The 27241-nt window shown below is 41.5% G+C and overlaps 2 protein-coding genes and 1 non-coding gene across 3 annotated transcripts; all 3 read right to left on the minus strand.

Annotated features, from left to right (window-relative positions):
- Window positions 1-5114: 5114 nt before the first annotated feature.
- On the minus strand, window positions 5115-18405 carry TOMM20 (translocase of outer mitochondrial membrane 20). The gene is made up of 5 exons (XM_074896754.1): window positions 18172-18405; window positions 13198-13244; window positions 12434-12515; window positions 12009-12151; window positions 5115-10888 (listed from the first exon to the last, which is right to left on the minus strand). Exons 1-5 carry the CDS (start codon window positions 18293-18295, stop codon window positions 10844-10846), a joined length of 441 nt encoding a protein of 146 aa, XP_074752855.1. The 5' UTR covers window positions 18296-18405; the 3' UTR covers window positions 5115-10843.
- Window positions 17306-17440, minus strand: LOC141956613 (small nucleolar RNA SNORA14). The gene has a single exon (XR_012632984.1). It is a non-coding gene; the product is annotated as a small nucleolar RNA SNORA14 (small nucleolar RNA).
- A 421-nt stretch (window positions 18406-18826) lies between the features above and the next one.
- On the minus strand, window positions 18827-26075 carry RBM34 (RNA binding motif protein 34). The gene is made up of 10 exons (XM_074899351.1): window positions 25833-26075; window positions 25221-25369; window positions 23927-24146; window positions 23290-23349; window positions 22673-22716; window positions 22102-22185; window positions 21829-21892; window positions 21679-21721; window positions 19958-20076; window positions 18827-19194 (listed from the first exon to the last, which is right to left on the minus strand). The coding sequence occupies exons 1-10, from the start codon at window positions 26073-26075 to the stop codon at window positions 18889-18891; spliced, it is 1332 nt and encodes a 443-aa protein (XP_074755452.1). The 3' UTR covers window positions 18827-18888.
- Between the last annotated feature and the right edge of the window lie 1166 nt (window positions 26076-27241).

Here is a 27241-nt window from a genome sequence, read left to right on the forward strand (position 1 = left end):
CCCCCTCAGCCCTGCCTCTCCCGGGACAGGAGCCCATGCAGGTTCACAAGCTGGCCAGATCGGGGTAGCTCTTCTCCAGTCAGAGACTCTGGAAGGATTATTTGGCTGCAACATATCATATGACTTTGTTCTTAGAGTTACATTTTAACTGAGAAAGTTTAACAAGTATGACTTATGGGCTTCTAAAATTGGCAGCAGAAAAATGAGCTGAGGAAGTCATGGAAAAAAACCACAAGCGAGGCCATTCCATGTTATGCACAATTTCTGGGCTCTTTTTCCAATCTTCTGTTTTTTTGGATGTGGAAAATATTTTCCAGCTACACAGGCCTGGCCTCACTGAGTACGTATTTATGCCAAGTTTATAAAAAGCAGCTGCAGACAGGGTTGAATGAAAGGATTACACTGCTGTCTGTCTTCCAGAAGGTGCTTCAGTTCACACCCTGTCCCACAGAGTGAGGCTCGTCTCTCAAATCTCCATGAAATTATGTAAAGAGGGACAATATTTGAACCGCACAATACAAGCAGCTATGGCGGTGTATGTGAATGGGCACGCATGTGTGTACATCTAGCTAGCTGGCTAGCCAGCAGCAGTTCCTAGCCACTGCTAATGCTGGCTTTTAGAGCTTGAAGTTTACCACCATTCCTCCAACCTCTTCCCGCCCTACAGCCCACTCCATCTTCCATGAATACAACAATGGGGAGAGGACTTTCAGCATCAAGACCCTGGTCTCAGTGTGCCTCTGTTGCCTGCTTCACACATACCTGCTCTCCAGCTGCTCCCACTGAAATTCAGGCTTCACCAACCTCACGTACTCTCAGGCTGCCAGTCTTGAAGGCTAGAAGGGATTGCTGTAAGCCTGCAGCCTGACCTCCTCAACAGCACACTGCCACTGAATTTCAATCAGGAACCCGGGCAGCAGAGACATAACCTTAATTTTCAGCTGTGTCTTGTCACAGCCTTGGCCTGATACTCTAGGCACAAGAGGAAAGTCACAAATAATTCTTCACTCTCCTAAACAGAATAGCTACAGGGGGTGCGGGGAGGACACAAACTGAAAGCAAATGGATATAAAAAGGTAAGGTAGGTGGTAAGCTGCAGATCGTACATTACAGATCTGTACCCTGCTGTTTTTGCAGTTGAGTATCTTAGAATAACAGTACTGAGAACGACAGTGTTACATCAGGAATATCGGTCAAGACAATATTTCCTGGCAATTGTTTGAGAAATGCTTTTCTCGCAGCTAATTGCTCCCAAGAGGCTGTGTTTTCTCTGTTTTTAGAAGGAGAGCAATTAAGAAAGAAGGTTTTTAAACCTCTGCACCCTGCTGTGGGACAAAGAACTGGGGGGAAAAACGAAAAAAAGAAAGAAAAGAAAGAGGCACAACAGCTGTAATGTTCTATGAAATGATTTTGTTCTGTTCTCTTGCCGGGGTGGTGGGTGCAATCATCAGTTTGGCAGAGATAAATACAGAAAAAGAAAGAAATTTTACAGGAAAGAGGAGTCCCAGCTGCAGGAGTACCACATTGCCATCTAGTGGCACCGGCTCTGGAAAGCTCTGGGGCTCTGCAGGCCCTCCTTGCCGTCCCCCCGACCCCCCACCCCCTCTCTGGTGCCTGTCTCTGGGAAGCAGGCACACTACCTCACTACCTAAACATGGGGCCCAGTTTCTTTCCAGTGCTTTACAAGCAAGCTTGACAACTGCAAAACCACTTGGTCTATAAAAGACAGGTGTAGGCAAGGGCAAAAGCAAAAAATTCCACCAAAAGGAAGTTTAAGACAAACTTGGCTTTGCAGGGAAAAGCTGGCATTTACACTGAGGCCTGCAGATTCCCATCTTTCATTGCTGCTGCACATCAAACTATTGCAGCCACAGCATGTTCTGCAATTGTCATATGGATGTCTTCACCAAAGTGATGGGCTGGCAGGAACAACAAGTGCTCCCTTGTCCCAAGGAGACAGGCCTGAATCCAGAGCTGATGCCCTGACCCTAATCCTGTTGGACCAAATGCCTCAGTAACTGTGTGCCCAGATGCTATCTGCAGTGCCACCCCTGAAAATCCAACTCCACTATATGCCTCTGTGATGACACATTTCCTTTGTATTCCAAAAATAATACAAATATTAACCTTTCAACACTGAAAAAAAAAAGACAAGCCAAAATGCTAAGCCCCTTAGATAGCAAAAGACAGGCACTCCACCTTTGGAAGACACCCAGCAAAGGGCAGAGAATGAATTATTTTATACGACCTTCACACAGCAAGTTAAAAAGGAAAAAGAGCTTTGGTGTATGTGAATTCTGATGTTCATTGAAAGATACTAAATTGGAAGGTTCTGGCTGCAGCAGGCTTCTATTTAGCCAGAAAACAAAAACACTCCCAGTGCCTGAACTCTTCCAGAAAAGATCATTTTGAGAAGCAATGGAAGAAGCCTTGCATCAAGCATCCAAGACCGCTCACAAAGCTCTGCCCCGTGGCAAAGTGCTTTCTGTTCTTGCACTTCCCACTGGAAATAATGACCACTCTCACACCTTATGGGCAATGAAAGGTGTTCAGCAGCAGACTGCATTTGGCCCTGGTGCAAAGGACGGTATGTCTAGCTAATCATTAGCTCTGTGCCTCTGGCCCCTGAGTCCTGTGAAACTTCACAAGAGCATGGCTGTACTGCATGTGCCCTAAACAGCCAGGGTCAACAAAGGTGATATTCTTTGATATTAGCAAAAATAATGTGTTCTTCCAAGAAGAAAGGAAAATGCAGTTAAGTTCCCCAAAATGAAGATAATCTATACTGCTCCAGTGAATCAGTTTTACAACAGCACATCTTCAAAAGCCAAGAGTGATGACCTCTACAAATACTTTGGTGACTACGAATACTCTGAATTTACAAAATCCCTGCTTCAATCAACAACAAAGCTTGTGTTGTCACCCTCTGAGACTAAACACACCACCTGCAACATCACCAGGAGCTGGGGAGGCAGCATTTGAACAGTAAAATTACAAAAAAGGAAAGGTCATGAGGGAACCTGAGTCTGAACCATTGCTGGTTCTGTCAGACTGCAATCTGTTTCTTAATTTTTTTCTTTAAAATCAGCACGAGATCATTGTTTTTGTTGAAAATGTACTGCCTGAGGTAGAAGACATCCCTCTGTGAAAAGATCTACAGTCTAATGACAAATATTATCAGACCCGATGAAAAATTCTGGGGGCAACCCAGCAGAGAAAACACTGCTCCTGACCTTGGCAGAGTCTCATAACAAACACCATTCTGGAAACAACCAAAGTGAAAGGATGGATTCTACACACGAACCAATTGTTTTCCCTGCTTCACATTTTATGACAAAAGGCATGGGGAAAGCACTGCCCAAATATCAGTACATTCCATCCCAGAGTCTCTAAGCCCTTTAGAAAACCAATGTAACTTATTAGCACTTACTTCCATGGTTGCCCAGAGAAGCCAAAGTGCCCAAGTGGTTAGCTCAAGCTCCCATTAAGAACCAGTTTGTTGGTTCTTGAGGGTGGCAGGACACATCAGTCTGATCATCTGATCTTCTGGAAACCAACTCCTTCCAGTCATATTCTCCTCTCCTTTCCAGATACTGGCTCCAGAGCAGAAAAAGGAAGATAGAGTCATCCTGGTTGACAGACAACATCTGCTCTAACCACGAGGACTCTGAGCATCAGAAGCAAGATTTAGAAGGCTGCATTGTTTTTAAGGATGGGTCAGTTGTCTAAAACTGGACTTTCTCTCAGTAAAATACCTCTCCAGTTTTCAACCGTTTTACCAGATTGTCACGTATTCAGTTTGCAACCCAACATCTAGGATGGATGCTGATTCACTGCACTGCTTTCTAAGCTGTTTGCCTTATTTATGCCTGCTTAAGACCTATGTACCAGCTTTCCTATTTGCATAATGATGTCACCGAATTTCAGGCACTACGGTGTAGGCTGATTACTAAGTTTTGACAGAACAGTGAGAGTTCCTTTTAAAGTTGCTATCAAACAGCAAGCCAGATTTCTGAAAGACTGCTTCTTACATTTACAATGCGGAAGCCACTTATGAACTGTAGGACTACCAGCAGAGTAATTAACCCAGTGCTCAACAGTTCATGTTATTTGATTTCAGGCTGGGGTGGGTTGTGCTTCAAATCTTTTCAATTATAGTGTCTTTAATACGTTTTTTCCTTTTGGTAGGTGTCATGATTTATAAGCAGGTCTATGACTGGTGGAAGTCTGATTTTTCTTGATGATACTGGTAACTAGCACTCATTAGCCAACCAGTCTAAAAATAGTATGATGTAGAAAGGGAGCAAGCTTTAGAGCTTCGTAAATAATTCAGATAAACAAAACACCCACCCAATAACTGCCAAAACAATCATACTATCCTAAACCTTACCTTCTCCCTTCCTGGGTCACTGTCCCAATGTCCTGCTCTTGACTGCTTAGGTTTCCATGAGGAAAGGACCATGCAGAGTAAATTACAGGATCAGGACCGCAGGCTGTGAGCTTGTAGAAGCAGAGACTTCATCTTGACAGATTCTTCAGAGTGCCACACACATCTCTGCTGATACAGAAGTAATAATAATAATTTCATGCTAAGAATTCTGCCAGTGCCAATGGCCAGTAGATAACATCCCTACAGAGAAGTAAAAAGGGCCCTTAGTTCTGTTAGACAACTTCTAACATAAGCCAAGGGGCCTGATGTTAAAGCCTAAAACTTTAGATGGAGAGATAAAAGCAAACAAAATGTAAATCAAATAGCAACCCCTCATAGCTATGCAAATTCAGGTGAGTGTCACTATAGGAAACACCTGAACTAGAAGAACTCAATAACATGGAGCCTGCAACCTGGGGTCAGATGGGGCTTCTCTTCCTTGTATAGGCAAAAACTTCCACCTCCTTAATTCCAGGAGTTGGTAGTCTTCATTGCTGTAACTTACAGGAACAAGCAATTACATTATACCAGGTCAATGTGTGGTGAAAGTAAATTTCCATCAAAACCAGACTGTTCCCACCAATAATGAGATACTGCTATGCATTGATTAGGCATGTACTATAAATTAAAAACACCAGGAGAGTTTCTCAAAGAACATGCTTGCTCAAGAATCCCTTTTCTCCATTTCTCCATTTAATTAGTCATTGCTTTATAATTAACATATTCATGCAATAATCATTGTCATTTTAATCATCAAAGCTGAATGTACATTCCTTCTCATTAAATAATATTAAATACAACAAAAGATGCTAACCAGGTTGTTTCAGAGCTTCAGGAAATTCTCTTTTACATACATGCCAAAACACGCAAATATTGGTTTGTTATAGCAATTTTCTGTATCTTCCAGGCTATCTTACAGGGTGTAACATATCCAGACTGACCTAAGGAAGCAGGAGAAGCATGGTTTGCAGAGACAGTATCTTTTATTAAACAGCTCTCTTTCTCTAGATACTTGCCATGTTTTAAGTGGACTTCAAAGAATTTCTTACTAACAAGGTTCAATGTTTGGAAAAATGCTGACTTACAGCTACAAGGGCTGAAAACTTCCATTTACTTGTATGGCACAAACACACACTTTCCCTCTGCAAACACAGCCCAGGAAGCATAGAAAAAACACTTCTGAGCTGTAGGAGTAGTTAAGATTTGGTTTCAGGCCAGGGTGCCCCTATGATACAAATAGCTGCCTCCAAGGCATGAGAGAGACCCCACCAGCTCACTTTGTGTCAGCTACAGGATTGCAACAGGGTGAGTAGATTTTGCCACCTTAAAATAGAATTCAACCAGCAATGAAACTGCATCCTGTCACCGACCTATAACATCTTGCCTTTTTGGTTTGTTTTTTGGTTGTCCCTCCTCACACAGGCCATCACAGGCAGAGTTCAACTCCAGGCAGAGTCTCAAGATGCAAATTTCTCTTCCATCCCTACTGCAGTTAACAAGTGCTCTCCTTTCACTCCAGCTAGAAAAGCTCATCCAGAAAAATCACAACTGAGCAGGGGAAAACTCTTCTCTCACATGCTGGGCATGAGATTCAGTTGCATTTTGTTGCAGTGTTTAAGTCGTACAATGCAGCTGGCTTATCTATATACCTGGTTTGTGCTGAGGGATGGAGCGAAAAAAAATGGAAATCCTTCTTATCATGTCAGCACAATAAACCAAACACACAGGATTGAAAAAGCCAAATTAGGTATCAGTAGAAACACATGCCACTGCTGCCCCACTGATCCTGTCTTAAACACTGTACCAAATTTGTCTGGACAAAATGCTGCATTGCATCAACTCACCAGACAGGAAGATTCTAAAAATTAGGATTTTGCAGGATGAGTTTGCACAGAATGTGTGTGCAAAACTGCCCTCTGCTGTTCAGATTAAGACCTGCTCAAATAAATGATACTGTGACCAAATCAGTTTTCAGTTGTAAGGTTCCAAGACGTGAAACAGCAGAACCATCCAACTTCAGCTGTTTTCTGCCTCCATGCACAGTAGAAATTTCATACATGAAAGCCACTCATAACTGTCTTGCAGCACGGACCATCCAGACAGATTTGCAGGCTGTAGCAACACTGTGCCAGCTGCAACAACACTCCATTCAGCAACCATCACACACTGGGTGAGCACCAACGGACATCCTCTCACCCCAAAGATGAATCAAGAACATTCTCAGGGTGTAAGGGAAATGATGGTAATTGTGAGCAAGTGCTGCAGGAGGACATGCATCCATAAACCCATTAAATCAAGGCCTGACCTTCACAAAACAGGTACTGGAACTATATGTCTGGAGTCAGAAGCTTATAGCACAGAGGTCTTAAAGAGTTCATGATTATTAGGTTACAGCAGTGATCAGAAAATAGGGTAGTGACCTTATCAAAAAGATGTCCAGTAAATATTCTGTAAAACTAGCACCTGTAAGCCCCTACTGCATGGAAAGAAGGGAGAACCTGGGTTTTCTATTCGAGAACATACAGAAACCACTATACTTTGAAAAAGCTGCCCATTATCTAGTGCCAGTATGCTGGACAGTTTGGTACAGAAACATCACAGAAGGGCCAGCTGTTTTCTATGGCTTCACTCACACATTCATACATGGGACACGACAACTTCTGCCCTTCGAGAACAGCGTCTGATGTCCACATCATCTTCTTTGGGAAACTCTGTTTTGGTACAAATGAAGAAAACAAGTACTGTTACCCGCACCAGAAGTTCAGTTTCCAGCGTGACTCTGATGAAAGCTAGCCCAGTCCTCGTGAATTAAGCACAAATTTTGGCTCTTTGCAACAGGCTTTTGGTTAGATCTGACTGCTGTGCTGACAAGTTTTTTTTGGTCACTGCATAAAGGGGACCAAAAGCTATACTGGTCAGTGTAAATACACAAATTAAAAACCAAACCAAGACTTGGGTACAACGGAAGCCTTGAAGAAATTATCTTTTTTCACATCAGCCCTTTTCATACCCGTATGTTTAAAATACGCAGAAGCATGGGTGTACAGTACAACATGCCTTTGAAACACTAAAAGCACTTAGTGACCACTTCAAAGATTCCCTTGAAGTTTAACTCATGTTAATTTTAACACAACGGTTATGTAGGGCCACTGTTCAGCCTAAGAGACTTCAAACACACCATCAACAGATGTACAAATGAAACTTTAGAAATATTCTTCTGGGTGCATAAATAACTGGAGCTTTACTTTGATGATGGCTGTCTGGCCTCCTACACAGCGAGGCTGGGACTTCTCCATTTTTCAAGTTAAGGGCAACAATAATATTCTGTCATCCCCCAGGGTAAGGAAATTAGTGCCAGATGATTCAGTGTGTGCCTGATCACTCTGGTTTTGGATTTGTTTCTATTATCTAGAAAACTTAATGGTGGGACATCAAAGGTAGTCCTGCATGATCATGAAACTAGCTGGGTTTTTTTCTATAAAAGCTGCCCAAGAAGCTCGTAACTGATGACAGGAGACTTCCCAACATAAAACTAACAGACCTCAGATGTCCTTTATGAGAAACCCTCTTAGTGCTGAAAACAAGTGCCTTGCTCTTGGAGCACCACAGAAGGGAAAATGGCTCTTTCTGGGAGAAAGATTAGTAGTTTTACCCCCAGTAAATAAGATACAGATCTTATTCACCAGCAGCTGTGATCTCAGCAGCAGCAAATCCACAACTGGAATGGCTCATTTCCACCTTTTTTTAATTTGCATAAGTGAAAAGAATTATGGTACTATGCACAGCTAATGCAATGGCATTGCTACTACTGATGCAGTAACATCCATCATTACCAGAGTACTTCCAATGACCTGCACTTTGTTATGTCTGAAACCAGTTCTAAATTACAGCCTCCTACATCTGTGGGCTGTGCATGATAGCTACACCAGCATCAGCCTGACACTGCTGGAGCAACAGCCAATTCCCATTCTAGACAGTATCTTCAAGTCTTCTGGATTATCAAACAGGAGAACGGATTTATAGTTAAGGTTTCATTTAAACTTAAGCTATCTAAAATTCTGGTTCCATCTAACTTTGCACGACCAAGAAAACTAAAAGTGGTTGGAGTAATATGTGTGTCTATGATGTTTATTAAAGCAATAACCATTTGTAGACATAATCGGACTATCACCAACTCTTCCACCAAAATCAGAAGAATTGACACTCAGGTTTGCTAAAACATACTTAGTTCAGGAAAGCTTTGCTGTAAGCTAAATTGTGAATTCAAATTGTCATCATTGTACCAAAGAGAGTAGAAAATTGTTCAGGTTTGGATGAAAGGTGCCACTTTTGTCTTACGCTGTTTGGGTTTGTTTTTCAAGGCAGGGTGGAAGTTTGATTTACCTTAAGATGTTAAAAGCTGAACCAAAAAGATATTCCACTGAAGTGACCACCACCAGCAAGGACAGTAAGTAACAGTTATGTCAGCATAACCTATGAATTCTTACTTTTTAGGGTTAGAAAGGAAAACTCCTCCAGAAAGCCTCATTAAAAATAGAAGCTTCTGCCATTTCACAGTATTTTTATTAAGTATACTAAGTCGCACAGTAGCTTTTCCCTCTAAAATAAATTCAAAGGAAAAGAGCAAACCAGTCACCTGAAGATCATAGCTACTAAGTTTTACTTTTACTTTATGCTACTAGAACAATTTAAGCACACCAAAAAGACTAAACTACAGCCAGCTGTCCCAAGAAATTTTTGTTTGTACCAGCAATTAACTTCAGTATTTGTCGCATTACAGAAAGGTTCAATAGCACCTCAAATCTTGGGAAATTGTATTTTCAAGGGGTTAAGAGGGAAATATCTCTTCCATGGCAAACCATCTAAGCAGACTGACTTAGTAACAGGCATTTCTATTCCCAAACTCAAGTTATTTGAATGCTAGATGACCATGAACTATCCACTTCACCTCAAAAATTCTGTACGAGGCGATTTCTGAAACATTGAGACGTACAGTTTGGAAGAATTGGCCTTAAAGAAACTTACACCAGGCTGAAATGAGACAAAGACAGATGGGAATGTTGGTTGAAGTGCTCTCAGAGTACCTCACTTCTACTTGGACTATGCCACCTAGTACCTCATTATTAATGTATCAGCATCATTAGCACAAACCATGAGCTGGTCTAAAAGACAGACACCTCAAAGCATTCTCCTTTCTTCTCCTTAAGTTAAAGCAAGTCACCATGCCAAAAATATAAAGCTACATTTTCAATTGTTTCTTCTGCCACCTGAGTGGTGACAGCACAAAAAGAGAGAACAGTACAAGCCAATCTGTTCTGACATTTGGAACATCCTATTCATGGAAAACTTGCTTTCAGAAATATGCTTCTGCTACTCCCTTGAGTCTGCGTATTACTTGCCTCATGTTCACTGGCAAAGGAACACTTACCTAAATTTTTTACCATATCACATCATACTGAAATTCTCCATCATCTTTATAACTCCATTAGTTTTAGCTAGCTTAGCCTGTGGATATCAAGGTCTTACTTTATAAGTGCAAATTTTTTAAGGCAAATGCCAGACTGTTAACAACCATTTTCTATGGTCTTGAAGACTAGAGACTGAAAAGTTAACTGCCTATCTTGCAAAAAGGTCTCAAGCTTTCAAAAAAAACAACCTTTGTGCTCTTACAATCTGCCCCAAGTTCTACTCCAAACAGCTTTATTTCAGACATCTGCATTAACAGAGCTTTCATGTTTGCCAGATACAGTTTTGACTTGAATCACTTTAGATGTTATAGTTCCTAACAGAAATGGATTTGTCATCCTTTCTAGAGCCAGTCATCTATTACCATTCTGATCTACATCTCTTTCTAAGGTGATCAGTTACTTTTTTAAATGATCACATCTCTGTTTTCTCAGGAAATGACACAAGGTTTTAAACTTAATTAAAAGCATTGGAAAACCAGCCATAACATTAAAATAAATTTTAATGTTAAGTCATTTTTAGATCATTTGCTCTGACACCCAAATGTTCTGAAATTTAAAGTAGTACTATAGGGACACACAAGTGCAGATAAATCTTTATTGCCATAACTTCGTTTTTTCAAAAATGAGCATTGGGTTTTTAATAGGTCGTAGTTTTATGTCTTTATATGTACAACATTACAACTGCATATTTTAATAATAATGAAGTTAGTGATACTTTGATAACTCACCACAGTGTATTTATAAAATGAACTCTTATCAAAATACACTTTTCACTGGGATAATAAATAAAATCCTGTGAAACCCACCTACACAAAGTTAATTTTAACTCTGGTAGAACCCGATGTGGTACACAGTCCATTAACTACTATGTTTGCCCCTTTATCCCCCTACTGATGCTCATCTTCTGGGGTAAGAAAACATTTTTTCCCCCTGTTGTGGTGTGACCTCATTCAACATCATCTTCAGCCAAGCACTGTGCACTTACAATTCTCTGTAAGAAGGAGAAAAACTCATTCACAATTACATAAAATTGACAGTAGGCAACTGATTATCAAGCAATGTAATTTTACACTGAATATTAAGCAGTGTAATTACTGAGAAAACTGATTAATGTTAAAAATGGTAGTCTATTTGACAAACTTTTGAAGCCAGTTCTGCAGAAATTACGTACTGTGCAATGCCTAACAATGTCAAAGACAGATAAATAATATCCTAACAGCCTCAAGTGATGATCTGTGTGGTGTTTGGCCCTGTTCTCCAAGGAAACATTTTTGCTCCACTGTTTCCCAGACATTTACAGCTTGTGTACCCAACACTTTCCAGTGCTTTTACTAACTATATGGACCTTAAACTGAACCATAACCAAGTCTGAGCTGTAAAGAGAGCTGACTGATGCACAGCACTGAGTCTGTTTTATATGAGGTAACACCATTAGGGAGTACCCTTGCATTTCCAAGAACATAACACATATTATTTATTTTACAATAGACTCACCTGCTAGCGTATTACCACATTACCTGCACAGTACTCAGGCTAAAAAGGGAGTGCATTTTATACACAGAACTACGAACGCTTTTGTCATCAGGGAAAACCCCAAGCTTCCAAAACTGTCACGTATTCTGGTGCAGGTTAATATTTTGTGTTTATAGCTGGCCCAGAAGCAACAGGCTAGCAAAAGCAACAGATTAATTCCAATGGACTTCTATAGCATTTGCAGATGATTGTAGATAGAGAATTAAAAAAAAAAGATAAAACTCAAGACCCAGTGCAAGAAAGTTACCACCTTTGTGATCCCCCAACTTGTATTTTGGAAACGGTGGATCCACTTAATAATATCAGAGTTGCAGTCAGATGTCTCTACTTTAGAAGAGCTTAGCGTACCCTACGCATGAGAGAAATTTTGTAGTTCTGTTTTAGCCTGTTTGCTATTAATGCTAGATGACATTTTTCATATACACTTTTAAATGTTTCAGGTGAAAAAAAGCTTCTTTTAATCTAACTGAATATACACAAAAAACATACTACAAAAACCAATACTGGAGACTGATGTAGTGAATAAGAGAAGTAGCTCAATTATTTTCAAAACAAAACAACAGGGACATTTCACATACCTGGCTTATTGTAGGGAGCTTAGTGAGAAGCATTTGAAACACTGGTGGTGGAAGAGTCTGCTGTAGAACTTGTAGTAGCTGCTGCGGCTGTCCACACACAGCAATGGCATTGGTCAAGTGATCAACACCTTTCTCATATTCACCTGTATGACAAACCATAATGTTATGAAATCAACCTTCTTTCACACCGTGAAGTATTTACATAAAACATCCATCAACGGTGGATTACATTACTGAGACTCAATCCACAGTTTTCTTTCCTCCTCCCTTGATGGATCTTCTGAACTCAGGTTAGAAACAAGTAAAAAGCTCTTCCTAGGTGAATTTGACTCCCCAAAGATCTTAATATACAAAAATTATCTTCTAACACAGGTAAAGAAAAATTATTTTACAACTTATCCTTCCAAACAAAATTATGCTATTACCTTGAGCTAGTAGTTCCTCGCCAAGCTGAATCTCCTCGAGGAAAAACTTCTGAACTGCTTCTGCATCTTTCAGATCAGGCAACTGTAACACACAAAGTAAAACTAAAGTTGGCCCTTAAACATAAGTTAATAAAAAAGTTAGCAGAAAACATTTTCAACTGAAATCAAACACAACACCATACTGTTACATTGAAACTGGCAAAAAAAATCTAAAATTGTTACTGTTAAGTTAAATGTACACAGAATGTTTCTGAAAATCAGACTCAGGTCTCCTGTCATCACACCACAAATCTGTAGAGACGGAGCCTGAAATGTGTCTACTCAGTTTATTAAGCACACAATTTTGTAGCGCATATAAATTCAAAGGTGTGTTATGTTTATCATAACTATATATATTTTCTTCTAGGATCCACTGGCAATAAGGAAAGAGAAATCAAATACTTACAGAAAAAAAATATCAAGTTTAGTTATAGGTGTATCCCATCAATGATTTTTAAGTCTGAAAAGTCCTTGCACATGCTACAGAGGAAAACACCATCTAATCACACAGTAAATGTACTTTCTAGTACAAGGACTCTATCTGACACAAAAAAGGAACAACCATTTCATATGGTTATTTGTGAGCACTAAAAATACCCTAAAGATTGCATATTTGCAGAAGTGTTTGTAATGCTGGAATCAAAACAGATCCTTAAACAAATCTTACAAATAATACAAGAGTAACATCTTTCAAACTAGCACTGCATTACTGAACACAGCATTACCTTGGAAAGCCCTGCTCTCTCTTTGGCAAGCTTCTGTTTCTTCCTTCCTGTAAGAATAAAAAAAAAAATCTTACATTTTTAATTTGCGATTTAAAAAGCCTTCAGATTATTATTTGAAACCTTGAAAAAATCAGTTATTTTCAAAATAAGAAACCAGTAATATATTGCAAATATTGAAGACTGAGCACAAGACTGCAACCGACTATCATTTAGAGGTCTAATGAAGGCTGGCAGCAGCATACCAACTCAAAACATCAGTTCTTCTCCTGCTGGCTATGGCAAACACCAACTGTGCAGAGCCTGCACCAGAGCACACCTCATGCACTGGAGGCATGAAGAAGGAAAGAGAAATGGAATAATACAGGATTTCTCTACATGATTTCTAATAATGATAAGCCACAGAAGAACTGTCTGCAAGTCAAGGCTGTCTAATTTTGAACTATATGGTGCACCACCACCAGGAACTTTAGCAGGCCACAGTACATAACTGTACTTTCCCAGCTGCTTTATAGCAAAGACTCGGGAACTAGTTAAATAGGTGGCAGTATCTCACCATTCCACAGCAAGCGCAACACTAGAGCATACATTTCTGAAATCTGAGGAAAGCAAACATTTACAGATTCAATTGCCCATCCTAAAGACATCAAGTTGGTCTGCAACATAAAGTTGTACTACTCCAGCAAAACTAGTGTAATGAAAATGATATATAGCTTGCTTTAAATGCAATTAGGCTGGTATAAAGATATTTTATAATAGCAGCTATTCATACAAGAAATAATAATTATAGTAATACTGGTGACTTCCTTAGAATAATCATTTTTGTAAGTCCATCAACTGACATGTTTAACCATAGGCTGTATTTAAGTTATACTGGTGCAACTAACTGTACTCTTACTATTTGTCCTCAGTGTCTGCTCAGTGAACATCTATGTTGACAAAGAACAACTGTCACACAGTCCTGATTTCTCTTTTGAGAAAATTTTACAAGCTGGAAATACTTCCAAATATGACTAGCAGTTTTGATGGCAATGAGTTAAAAAAATGCAACTGTCCACATGATGAAGACATTCAGGAATACTATTCCCTAGTAGTGATGACATTATGTGTGAAATTTATGAACAAGATCAAGTGTTCTTTATGTAAAGGGAGTTCCCATTCTAACTACAGGGATTACTCTTTTACCTTCTATTAATACCTTAGTAACCCTTAGCACCTGAATTTGTACAGCTTATTGACCTGCATACATTATTTTACAATATCGCATACAGAAAAATGTGTCATACAGAACTAAGAATGTCTCTTGAAAGTTGGTGCCTTCAATCAGCTCACTCCAATTTATCTGAAACATTTATTCGCACAAAATTTTAAATTGCACTACTATGCAAACCAATTTTGCCAACCTTAAAACTATCAAAACAAGCCACACTGCAACTGTAGTGCATTCAGTGAAAACATCAATGAAAAGTACAAGAAGTAACAGCTTAACTTTTGTACATCATTTTCAGGAGAAAACTGCATTTTCTTGGTGTGACTATAACATCATCTAAAGTAGTACAATCGGTATCACTCACCAGGTTAAATATTCAGAGATAACGGAAAAAAAGGCATGATGGAAACTATAAATATTTAATAAAAGCTTCTGACCACTGATCACACACATATGAAACCATATACTTTGACCTGAAGATAGTAAAGGAATGTGAAGAATAACCAAGATTTTAAAATTGAACACTGATCTACAGAACCTTTCAAATCTGTTTACTATACAATTTTTCCTCCTCTTAATGCATTTTTTACAGGTCTCTCTAAAAGTCCACTAGCCAATTAGAGAAAACAAATAGCTCTAGAGGATATTTAGGAATTTTTCCCATACTAGTTGGTAACACCAGTTTTAAAAAAATCTTTGCAACAACAGCCAAAAGTTACATTTCTAATACCACAAGCAAAAAGCAATGGCTTTGGGGTAAAAAAAACACATCTACATAACAAAAATTCTGGTTTCCCTAAGGGACCTCCAAGAAAATGAGAAACTTATTTCTTTTCTAAAGACATTACTGCACTTAGAAAAGGGGAAGGGCAACCCTTCACAGAAGGAATCCTAGTTAACACAGAAATGCACGTGCACCCATCCATAACAGAAAGCTAAACTACAGCTCTCAAACTGCACGTGACTTGCAGGTCTTTCAGAGGCCACAGCTCTTGTACATGCCAAGTAAATTTTGAATGGGAACCAACCGATAACCTCTCGCGCTGGCATGGGTTGCAAAAATCCCCAAGTTGCCCCAGCAGCTTCACAAGCAGTCCCTCCAAGGAACAGAATGACCAAAAAGCCATTTGCATCTTCAGCTCCCACCCGTGAAATCTGCCTACTGCTCTTCTCTCATGCAGCTGTCCAGGCAGAAGGTGCTGTGAGGCAATGTTCAGCATGGTCAGAAATGCTGGTTGTCTCTGAACAAAGAGATGAGTGTCTATACTTGCATACAGAACAGTTCTGGTTTACACATTCAAGAACATGAGTAGCAAACACATCTAAAATCTTATCATCTTAAATTTAGCTGTGGAAGCTAAGGAGCTCCAGATGTTTATAGCTTTGCTATCTTTTGGTCCCAAGATTAAATACAGACATGCCCCAAACTAGCAACACCAAAACCTGCAAAAAAACAACAAAACCTGCTAAACAGGTAAGATTAAGACATCTGGAAAACCAAAGTCCAGCTGTACTTCAAACCTCCCATTAAATCACTTTTTTTTCCCTGAAACCATCATAAAAACGATGGGCCTCTGCAACATAAACTACTTTGGTCCTAAAGCAGTCCAAAGATAAGTACAATGTAACTGGGATGGCAAAAAAAATATTTGTTCATTTGTCAGCATGTGCTTGACCAAACATGACAGCTAATCCACTAACACATTGGATCTCCTGTCCTTCCCAAATTTTGGTGACACTGCATCACAAAGACTGAAAACCAATCTTATCCTAAGAACTTCAGTGGAAAAGATCTTCTGTAAAGATGGTTTCTAGAAGTTTTTCATCAAATACCCCTACTATTGCCCGAGAAACAGTAGATCTTCATCTAAAGAGCTGCAACTGGCTGCTACATTGGGCCTTTTTTTGTCAAATATTTTACAGGTGATGCTTTTCTCTCCAACACTAAAAGCACTGTAATAATCAGATCACTGACACCATTACAGAAGCATCCATACTAAGAGATCAGTTACAGTAGCAAAAAATAAAACCAAATTCCTTAATTATCTAAAGCCTTACAACTAAAAGCAGCCCTGTGTATCACATCGAAATATCACAAGTCATATGGTGATGTCCTCCAAATGACAATAGCTATCCCCTATCAAACCACAATGGATTTTTTTCAAATTTTTTTAAAAAAAGTTAATTCTTAATCAGAGCAAGCTTAAGGCTTATTCAGAACATTACTGGACAGGAACTCAGATAATAAAAACAGTGGGATGCAAAAATAATTTTCAGTGCTTCTGCAAAAATCTTATGTAATCCAGTATTTTCTTTGTTTCATATTTACATGGCTGATCACACTGCCATGAATCAAGTTTGCTTGTGCAAGACAACCACATACCAGCTTACTATACTCAAAATTCCCCATGAATGACTTGCACCAGAGGGAAAAAAAGTACTTGGAAGACACTCAACAAGTAAGCATCTAAGATCCTACATACATGCGGCCTGAAGATTAAGTATTTGAAAGACATAATTTGCTGTGGAAGAGCTCGCTGGTAAGCATCAACACTGGTCACTCAGCAAATTCAATCCACTAAAACAGGTCAACGCATCTAAGTTACATTTAGACATTATCAGGTAAATATTCGTTTTTAACCTATGGAGTTACTGACTCTTCCATCCATGAAACTGATAATTACGTTATGTTTGCTTGCTGAGAGAGTTTACCTTAACGGTAATTTCTTCAGATTCATTATCAAAGGAATACTGTACATGTTCCCATGACAGAAACAACCCAGCAAAACAAATATCAAATTATTTTTCATGACTCGTTTGAGTACCTTGGATGAATCTGAGTACCTTGAGTACTCACACAGTTGCATTTAAAACCTTCACTAATTATTAAAACATTTAAATAAATGTTGAAGATGTGAAATAATGAAGAGCCACAGGAGAAGAGCTCTACATTTTGGATTAATCAACAGTTTTCTCTAGCATTCATTCTTATCCTGGGAGCTAATAACAGGGCTGCCAGGAGGGTTAAGAATGCAGCGGATTAAATACCTGAGGGCTGCCACTGGCTCTTGCCTTACCGCAGCAACAGCTTCACTATAAAAGATCGCGTTGTTTTATCTGATCGTCTTCCAAAAGCAAAAAAATAAACGCCACCACGTAAATGCAGTGGCGATAGCACGGCTGAGTGTGTAGGATAACAAGATTTTTTAAAAAGAGGAAGGTGAATTATTTCCAAGCCCAGCTTCCGATGCAGAAACCACAAGTTACCCGATAACCACACAAATCGCAGAAAACACGCTCCGACAAGAAGACCCGTCCCCTGGTTTAGGTAAGGGGATGACGAGAAGCAACGAGCAGCGGAGGCTCGGGGTCGGCCTCGCACAAGCCCGCCTGGGCCAACGCCGCCCGCCAGTCCGCGCCCCGGCCCGGCCCTGCCGCAGCCTCCCGGGCGCCCGGCGCGCCCTTCCCGCCCGGTCACCGCGGCAAGGCGGGCCGAAGCGCAGGACGGCCGGGCGGCCGGCGGGGGCTGCAGGCCGTTCCCCCGCAGGGTAGAGGCCGGTCGGACCGCTCCCCCGCGGCGCGGCCGGGGGGAAGAGGGCGGGGGAGGGTGGCGGCCGAGCCGCGGAGCAAGGAGGGCGCTGCGGCGGCGCCACGTGCCGCGCGCTGGCCGGCGCGGAGGGGAGGCGGCGGCCGCTGAAGGCAGGGCGCGCGCGGGAGCCGCGGGAGGCCGCCAGGAGGGGCGGGGAGGGGGCGGCCCGGACACTCACGCTCCCGCAGCCGGTTCTTGAAATTCGGGTCGCTCCGTCTTTTGCGGTCGAAGTAGATGCAGTAGCCGATGAAAAGGGCCCCGCAGAGGCCCGCCGCGATGGCGCTGGTCTTGCCCACCATCATCGTGCCCGGCGCCGAGGGGAAGGTCCCGCCGCCCCTCGCCCCCTCCCGCCCTCCCGCCGCGCGGCCGGCGCCGAGCTCCGCAGGCACCTTGGGGCGAGCGGGCGGCCAGAAAGGACCCCACTCCGCTTCCGCTGACGTCATCAGCCAGCGCCGACAGAGGGCGCCTACTCCAGTGCCTGCGGGGAGGCCAGCCACTCCGCGCCCCCCTCCCCCCCCCGCTCAAAAGACCTATGTCTTGTAAGCTGGAGGTTAACAGTTAAAAACCAACCCCCTCCCCCATCTAGGTAATGATTTGCGTATCATCACAGACTTAGTCTGCACCCGAACCCGTTTCTGCAGTCATTTTGTCACTGTGTGCAACCCCCAAAGAATTCAGTTAACCTGGGCAGTGAGACCCCGGCTGGAGACGCGTTCCCAGACACAGCAATAGTCACACGGTGCCTGTGCCTGACTAGGGTACGGACACCCACCTCGTATCGCCTTCTGGGCGAAGCCAAAAACCCCAGCATGAATACCAAGAACAACTACAGCTGTAGTAGGAAACATTATTTATGACAAAACACTCTTGTATACATCAATCTTTATAACAATAACTAACGCTTATACATTTGATTTTTATCAGAAGACAGTTTGTTTTTCCCAGCTTTATTTCCAGGAATAGCTTTTAGTCTTTTTGGTTTAGTGCTCTTCTTTAATGGGATTGCCTTTTCACCAACAAATGAATCATTAGAGCAACTCTTGTTTTTTAATGTGGTATCAACTCTGTCCTTAGGAGCACGAGACTGAACTTGACTTTTCTGTGGTGCTTTCCACTTCTCTCCGCAGCGCTTCACACGTATCTTTCTTCCCATCAGACCAGTCTCGTTCAGTCTCAAAGCAAGATGTACAGCATCCGTATTCTACAAGAACAGACATTCAGTTTAAGAGCAGCATTCCTTCCAATTGATTGCTTTCGAGTTTTTCAAGATTGCTCTTCAATTGATTTCCCTTTCTGTAATTTCTGTAAGCAAAATTTTACAATAAAAAGCACCCAAACTTCACTATTTATTCAATGACACTGCTCTGCTCAAAAAACACTTGTGCACCCATATAGCCCATGCATTGAGGCACAGACACTTGAAAATGGGCTATAAAACAGCTTACATGAGACATGGAAGACAGAGGCAGAGAGATGAAGGAGAAACTGGGGAAAAAAAAAGGCATTGGGCTGCAGGAAATAAACTAAGGAAGACGAGCCTGGGAGACTGCCATGCGAAAACAAGCTGTACCGAGCCCAAAACGGAGAGCCAGCATGCATACCAGCTGCAGGAGAGAATTCCACTCATATTTTGACACATAAGAAATGGGAGAACATTGCACTTATACCAAGCAAACTCATCTGTCCCTCCTTTAAGTCTTTGCCTTAAAGTTAACTTCTTTCACCCCAACAATTTACAACTTTTCTTTGTACACAATCTAAAATAGTTTGCTTTGTATCTGCTTCCACACAACTGGTCTTCCGAGCTGCTTTTAACATTAAAAAATGCTACCTTTTAATGTCATAAACTAATAAAAAAAATTACTAACAGAAAAAAGAAGAAAAACGTTTTCAAAGCCTAAAGGTAAATCCCAGTTCAGATTTTGAAGAATTCCCAGTGTCCTGAGCACGCCATTCTAACATACCTCAAAGAGAACGTAGCCGAAGCCTTTACCCAAGCCGGTCTTTCTGTCCCTCACAATTCGCACTGCTACTACACCTCCACAGACAGAAAAGTGTTCTCGCACAGCATCGTCACTGATGTCTGCAGGCAAGCACAATGACACAGATGCCTCTTCAGTCAGACACACAGATTTAGAAGCTTGGCCCAAATCCAAGTATTTTATATTTGCCAATTCAGGTACACAAACATAAACATTTAAAAATATCGAATACATATATATAAGTACACAAGTGGTTCAGAAAAATTCCAGCAAGTTAACAATGCAGACTTTATAAAGGGCTATTTACTTTGACAGTTACTGATTCCCTAACTTTGAAGAGTGCAATGTAAGTCATACGGGAGAATGAAGGCAAAGACTGAAATACAATTTTCAAACAATTTTGTTTATGGCTTGAAATTAAGTTTTGTGCTACATTTTTGTAGCTCATTCTTATGCCAGAATCTCTTTCTGAGAATTAATGCTTCTGATAATGAGCTTGAGCTGGCAGTTCTTGAAGTCTAATACTCATTGACTGAGCCCTGAATTTTAGCTGAATGGGGGAGAAAGGATTTACAGTTTCCAACCACAGTTGCCACACAACCATTCTGGTAATGGCCAGATGTGTGAGGCTTTCTCAGTCTCATGCCTATGCAAACAGACAAGCATCACGTAACAACACAAAAATACAGGTTATTCTTTTCTGTATAGGTACGTTTCAAATCCCTTTACACAGATATAATTGTAACCATGCTAAGGGGAGAGCTGACTTTAATAGTACAGGTTTAATTACAGCAATGGGACTTAGATGTGCTGAGAAAGGTTCAAGCTGAAGTCATTTTCAGAGCACTGCAAATATCCAAACTGTTTTTTTCTGCAGGATGCACAGAGGAACATACAGTACTGACACAAGCTCTATGTAACAGGCATCAGTAACATCACCACAATCAGATTTGTCACCTATCCAGAATTTCAGACAGGTTCAAGTTTTAGGCCAAAGTCTAAAGCCTGTTTCTTTCAGCATTACTGTCAGCAGTACATAATACTGGCTCTGCATCAGACCATGGGCACAGGGCACGCCACGATCTTGTATATTTACGCATCCACACCACCCCCAAGGAAGATGCTGTCCCAAGCTTCCTAATTCCATTAATACCCTCATATGGACCACACCTGAGTGTGATCCTTTCATCCACTCTTCAGTCTACTCAGAAGCAGCTGAATATCCACTAAGCACTGACTTCAACCACACAGTAAGCACCTCCACAAAGGTAACAACCAATTGCTAGTAACTGCCTGGACAGAGTCACTCACCCTGTGGCTCACAGACAGCATCAAAATGAGAAGCCATCACCATGTATCATTTGGAAGTACATCATAAACAGGTACCAGTACACACTGAACAGTTTAGAAAGCTATGGCCTATGCAGTTTAGTCAGATTTATTTAGAAAATATCAAGTGACAACAAGAACTGAAAGTGCTTGCAGTTCTACCTGCAATAAAGAAAGCAACCTGCAGAACTTGCCAGAAACTTACAATCCCTTTAGGCATTTCAGTTAAAAAATAAAACCACTATTAAAAAAATTCAGTCCAGAAAGATACTTAGCTACCTAAACATGCTACCCTAAATAAATAAACCCCTTAAAATGTCAAATAATTCCATAAATATTAAGTACTGACGCATAACAATCCATATTAGACTTACCATATGAGAGATTTCCCAAGAATACAGATCGTTTATTGTCATGCTGAAGAAAATAAGAGATACAAGACAGTAAACTATTTGTTACAGGAAAAAAAAACCCAACACACCAAAAAACAGAAAAAGCGTTTTCTAGTCACACATCTTACTTACCGAACTGCTTTTTGATGCAATGTCAACTCTGATGTGAAACCCACTAGCAATTTCTGTTCCGTTTCTTTTGTAGCCAAAAGCACAAAGTTTTAAAAATGAAATGAGTGTTACTTAATTTACAATGTTACTGCACAGCATTATTCCAAAACCAAATTTACTTTTAAGTTTGAAAAATGTATTTTATTCTGATTCAAGCAAAAGAGAGGAAGTAGTTTAAATATATCCATAAATCTACCTCTTCAACAGGGAACGAGGAACAAAACTGAGACTTACTCTTTCAGAGCCTTAATAGCATCACATTCTTCCTTAAATACAATGTAAGCATTAATGAACTTCGCATTAGGGTGCACCTTATGCCTGGAACATGAAAAAAACCACATGTTGTTTAAGTAATTCTGATGGTGTGCAGTGCACAAGTGCTTCTTGTTAAACACATTTATGCCTCTTCCTGCTTTGTGCACAGTAACAACTTTGTATCTCATAAAGGTCAAGCTAGTCCCTTATGTCCAAGGGAGTCTCACTGTATATCTTATACAGCCCTGATCAACCTTCCTCAGTTCATAAATATATCCAAAGGAATTAAAGACTATTAGCATCTTCCTCCTTTCTAAAATATAAGAATAAATATAAGAAATGCAATCTAAGATAATGAATTACTAGTATACCAGGCACATAATTCTTCTTTCACTTGTCAAGACAAAAAACTTAAGACACACAGAGGTGATTACATAAGTCAAAGAAACACAAAATATGAAAATTAATGTGGACAAACATGTAACAACCAACACTTAAAAATTATTTTTGCCTTGAAAAATAAAGCATGAAATTCACAAGAGGAACCTACTTTATCGCTGCTAACTTTTTGGATAAAGTATCTTCAGCTGGAACCTTTAAGATAGAAAGAGCTTTAGTTAAATAGGCCTAGTGTCAATTTATTTTAAATACTTCTTCTTGAAGACAAAGAGGAATTCAAACCAGTAACATTCCCACCTAAAGCAACATAGCCAGTACAGCGAGCAAACAATGAAAGTGGCTATTCCTAGAGATGATTAGAAAGACCTCAGAATTAGATAGCTTGCTTTGACTTCATGTTACATTTCTTGAGGTCCAAGACTTATCTTCAACTGTTTTACAGAGTACACTGGTTTACAATCAGTGTACCTTTGCCACTATGATTTAAAAACAGTTAAGTAATACCTTAGCTAAATGAGCAATAATAAAGGCATTCTTCTTCCAGACAAAATCCAGCTCTGCTACTATTAACTACTGCTACAGAAAGAGTAAAATGTGATAAAAGATGTCTCTGTGGTGCCTCTGTGTAAAATCTCCAAGGCTTTTTCTAATGGCAAAAAATACACACCCAAACCTGCTTCTGAACTAATGAAGATACAAGCCTTATGAATACCACCCTCTAATATCAAAAAATAATTTGGTTATATAACATTAGATGAAATAACATACCAAAGACCGGAATCGAATGGATTTTATTTGTCCATACTCTTTAAAAAGAGATTTCAGTGCCTAAACAGAAGATATTACAAATATTCAATACATTTTTGCATTGTAGTAATAATTATTATTGTTGAATATTTATTAGTAAGATTGTTTCTACACTACTTTCATTTTAACTATACAAGGTCTGTTAAAGGACTACTTAGAATACGCCAGTAATTTTTAACTGTTTCTGTGTTTCTTGTGGCAGTTTTCTGTCCTACAGATTGCCAAAACTGAAATCATATCCCTTATTACGGGAAGTATAAATTTAACAGATGCTATACAACAATCTGAAGTATTATTTGCATTCAAAATTGGAAGCAGACTAACTTTGTAGTCCTCATTTATTGTAATTTTTCACTGAAAAAGAAATTAACCTATCCTACTAAAGAAAGAGTAACTGCACCCACTGCTGTAAAGAGCCCAACTCCAGGAAAACAAAAGAGATTGCCTCTAAAGGTTTCTGACAATGAGCATTATTTCCTACTTCCCCAAAAAGCAATTTTAGTCACAAATACGTGTGACTCTTCAGCTGGAAACATCCACCCAAACTAAGGACTGTTGTAATTCTTATTCCTTTAGCTAACAGAATTCACTCACATACCTGAGCAGTACAGTTGACGGGCAAGTTTCCAACAAACACTGTTCTTCTGTTTACCGTTTCATCAGGCACCTTTTTTTCCTTTTGTTGTTTTACAGTAGTGCCTGTAGCGGAATTAGCAACACTTTTGGTGATGGCATGAGAAGCCCTTTTTTTTTGCTTCTCTTTGTTTTGAAACAGTTTCTGCTCCTCCTCTTCGTCTGCCTGCTCCAAAGCACGCTCTCTTATCAGAAAGAGACAAGCAAATTGTAATTGACAGGAAAAAAACAGAGTTTTTAAGGTCAAACAACTGAAGCCTCCAAAATAAATATTTTAACTTGCATTTTAAAATATTATGTTCAACACAAAATGTCAAACATTATTATGTTTATTATGCATTAAACAAACATATCCCATAACACGGAAAACTATCTGCTAGCCCCAGGTCATTGCATTTGCTATTTCATAGGAGTAATAAAGAAAGAATTCACAATGAAATAATTCGACATGCTCTAAAATCGAAGGGGGGGAAAAAAAATGTATTCACAGGCTAGAACTCAGGTGAGATTTACTTCTTCGCAGTATCCAGAACACTCAGAGCAATCCTTTGGAACCAATCCGTGCACTAACAACTCCGCATCTATTCAAACCTGCCATAACAGCATGAACAAGAGGCAGATCTGAAGAAGCCTCTAAAAGCTACCAACACCAAAAGAGCAAACAAGTTTCATGGGCATGGGAGATGCAACAACACACAGCACCAGTGAGAGGACAAGGCGTTAGCCTCGAGCTACAATCAAGCAAGCTTCATTATCCAAACTTTGCTATATGGAGACCAGCTTCCTACCTGCACTGACCGTGTCCTGGCTTAACCCGGAGTATTTACGTGAACAGACAGTGCATCGGAGCAGTTCTGTGCCACAGCAGAGGGCAAGCATAAGGACAACTAACTCTGCTTAGTACCTTGCTGCTGCTGAAACCACCTCTGCTCCTCTGTCTGCTGGACAAAGCCAGCTACAGTTAGAAAGCATCACCCCGTGCCAGAGAGCACTTGTCCAAATCTACAACCTCTGGACCCGTTAGCTCTTAACAGGGGATCTGCACTTCACGGACCTCAAACGTCAAGAAGTTGGAAGTATTTACTATCTTCTAGGGCAAACCACAGAAAATTTTGACAGTCTTCTTAAAAATAACCTTCTTAAACACACGGTTCAAGACAAATAGCTGAACAGAACTGTACTGTTTCACTGAACTCGTAATCTTATCATTAAACTGGAAGATTTTAAAATTTTTACTATAAAAACGTATCATTACTCACCTGTTTGCCAATTTTTTCTCTGCTTTTGAAAGTTCCTTTTTCGTTCTTCTGGCTTTCTTTGCCTTTATAGGAGGTTCTTGCACGACAGATGAGCTTTGGTCTTCTGACACCTCTTCCACTTCTTCTGTACGTTTTCTCTTCTTATTTTCCTTTTAAAAAAATGAATTAACTTGAAAAACAAAATTCCAGAAATACCCTACAATTATTTTATATATTCTAATCTATTTGGACTGAGTCAAGAACTGCAAGAAGCGGTGTGTCCCACACCCAGATTTACCCGCTCACCGGTGCACCCACTCTGCTGGTCTCACCCCCCCTCGTCACGGCATTTCCAGGCCCGCCGGGATCGCCGCCGGGCAGCACATGGCGGAGAGCGACCGGCGGCCTTGCGCGCTAACGAGTTACGGCTCGGCCGCCCCGAGGAAGCACTCGCGGGTATAGCCGTCCCCCTGGGAAGCAGCCTGCCCGCCCGCCCGCCCGCCCGCCATCGCCCACGGCCGGTCCCTGGCCCCGCTCTAGCACCAACGCGCAGGTAGGCGGGAACCGCTCCGCCGTTACCAGCACCGCCGGCCCCGGCACTGACCAGGCCTCTGGGAAGAGCGCGGCACTCACCCTCGCCACGGCCACCAGCACCGGCGGGGCGGCGGCGGCACTGAAGAGGCGCGCGAGCGGCGCGGCGGGCGCCCCGCCCGGCCAGAGGCTGCCCGCCACCTCCCCCACCACGTACTCCTCCGCCCGGGCACCGCGACGCGACGCGCCCGCGGCCTCAGCGGCGGCGGCGGCCCCGATGGCCTCAGCGCCCCCGGCCGCCCCGCCGCCCCCCGGCAGCCCCCCGCCGCGGCGGCGGGCCCGCATGGCTGCCGCTCCCCACTGCCCGCAACGGGCGCGGCCTGCGTCACTTCCGGCGCGCGCGGCCCCAGCGGGGAGGGCGGGGCCGCGACGGGGCGGGGCTCTCCCCGCGCGTCCCCTGCAAGGGCGCGGGAAAGGGGCGCGCTGGTCACAGCCACCCGCTGTGGTGGGGGCATGGCAGCACTATCAACACCTAAACTACCCGCTGGGGCTGGTGCACACTTGAGGGATACGTTGTTTTCGTTGTTTTCCAAGACCCTCAGCTCCATGGCGGCTGTGCTTGAAAGGAGGCAAAAATTGTCATTACCCCTGCCTGTCTTCTCAAGTTGTGTCTACTTAAAAACACCGAAGTGGTTCAGAGTGCCACACGTGGTTAAAAAATAACACTGCTGTTGTCTACAGAAAGTGGGACTGCGCTGTGGCAGTACTTCTTACCGTGTCCTTTCTTTTCTGACTCTTATCTTTGTGACTGCTATCCAGCCCCCATCCAGGATTGTGTCGTTATATATTTTTTTTTTTTTTAAACAAAAAACAACCCCTCCAAGTCCCCAGTTAAAGTCTGTGCAAGACGAGCTCATTGTCCTTGAGTACAGATTAAACGGAAACCGTCGGGAAGGTTCATCTGTGCCAGGCTGCCTCACGCTCCAGCAGCGCTGCTGCTGCAAGGCTGAACTAAACCCTACAGTTCATCAAGGTGTGCAATTGTCAGAGGGTGGGTGACCTCATGCTTGACTTCACAGGTAGAAAGCATCCTTCTGGTACTCATGCAGCCCCTTTTAAACCAGCTCACCTTGAGACAAACCTGGAAAAGGACTAGAAAACGCAAAGGGGGAAGGTGTAAAAGAGAACCCAAAACTGAACAGTTTCCATGACTACTTGGTCTGAATCAGGCTTGGTATGCATTACAAACAAAACTGGGTTACAGAGAGAGCACAGAGTTAAGAAGTTAAGACTGTTAAAGCCCTAAGAAGTTATGAGACCACCAGAGAGGTCATGCCAAACCACCACCTGAGCATCCAGTTTCCTTCTGGAGTTTCATCTGTACCTGGGATCACAGGAGGCTTATAAAGCCGGTAAAATCCATGAAACCTGGTACCTCTGGGGCGATGTGAGGACTGTATCCTGGGGGACAGGAAAAGGAGGGAACAGCCATATGTCTTCCCTCCCAACTT

Source organism: Athene noctua, chromosome 1 (assembly GCF_965140245.1).
Source record: "Athene noctua chromosome 1, bAthNoc1.hap1.1, whole genome shotgun sequence".
Taxonomy (NCBI): Eukaryota; Metazoa; Chordata; class Aves; order Strigiformes; family Strigidae; genus Athene; species Athene noctua.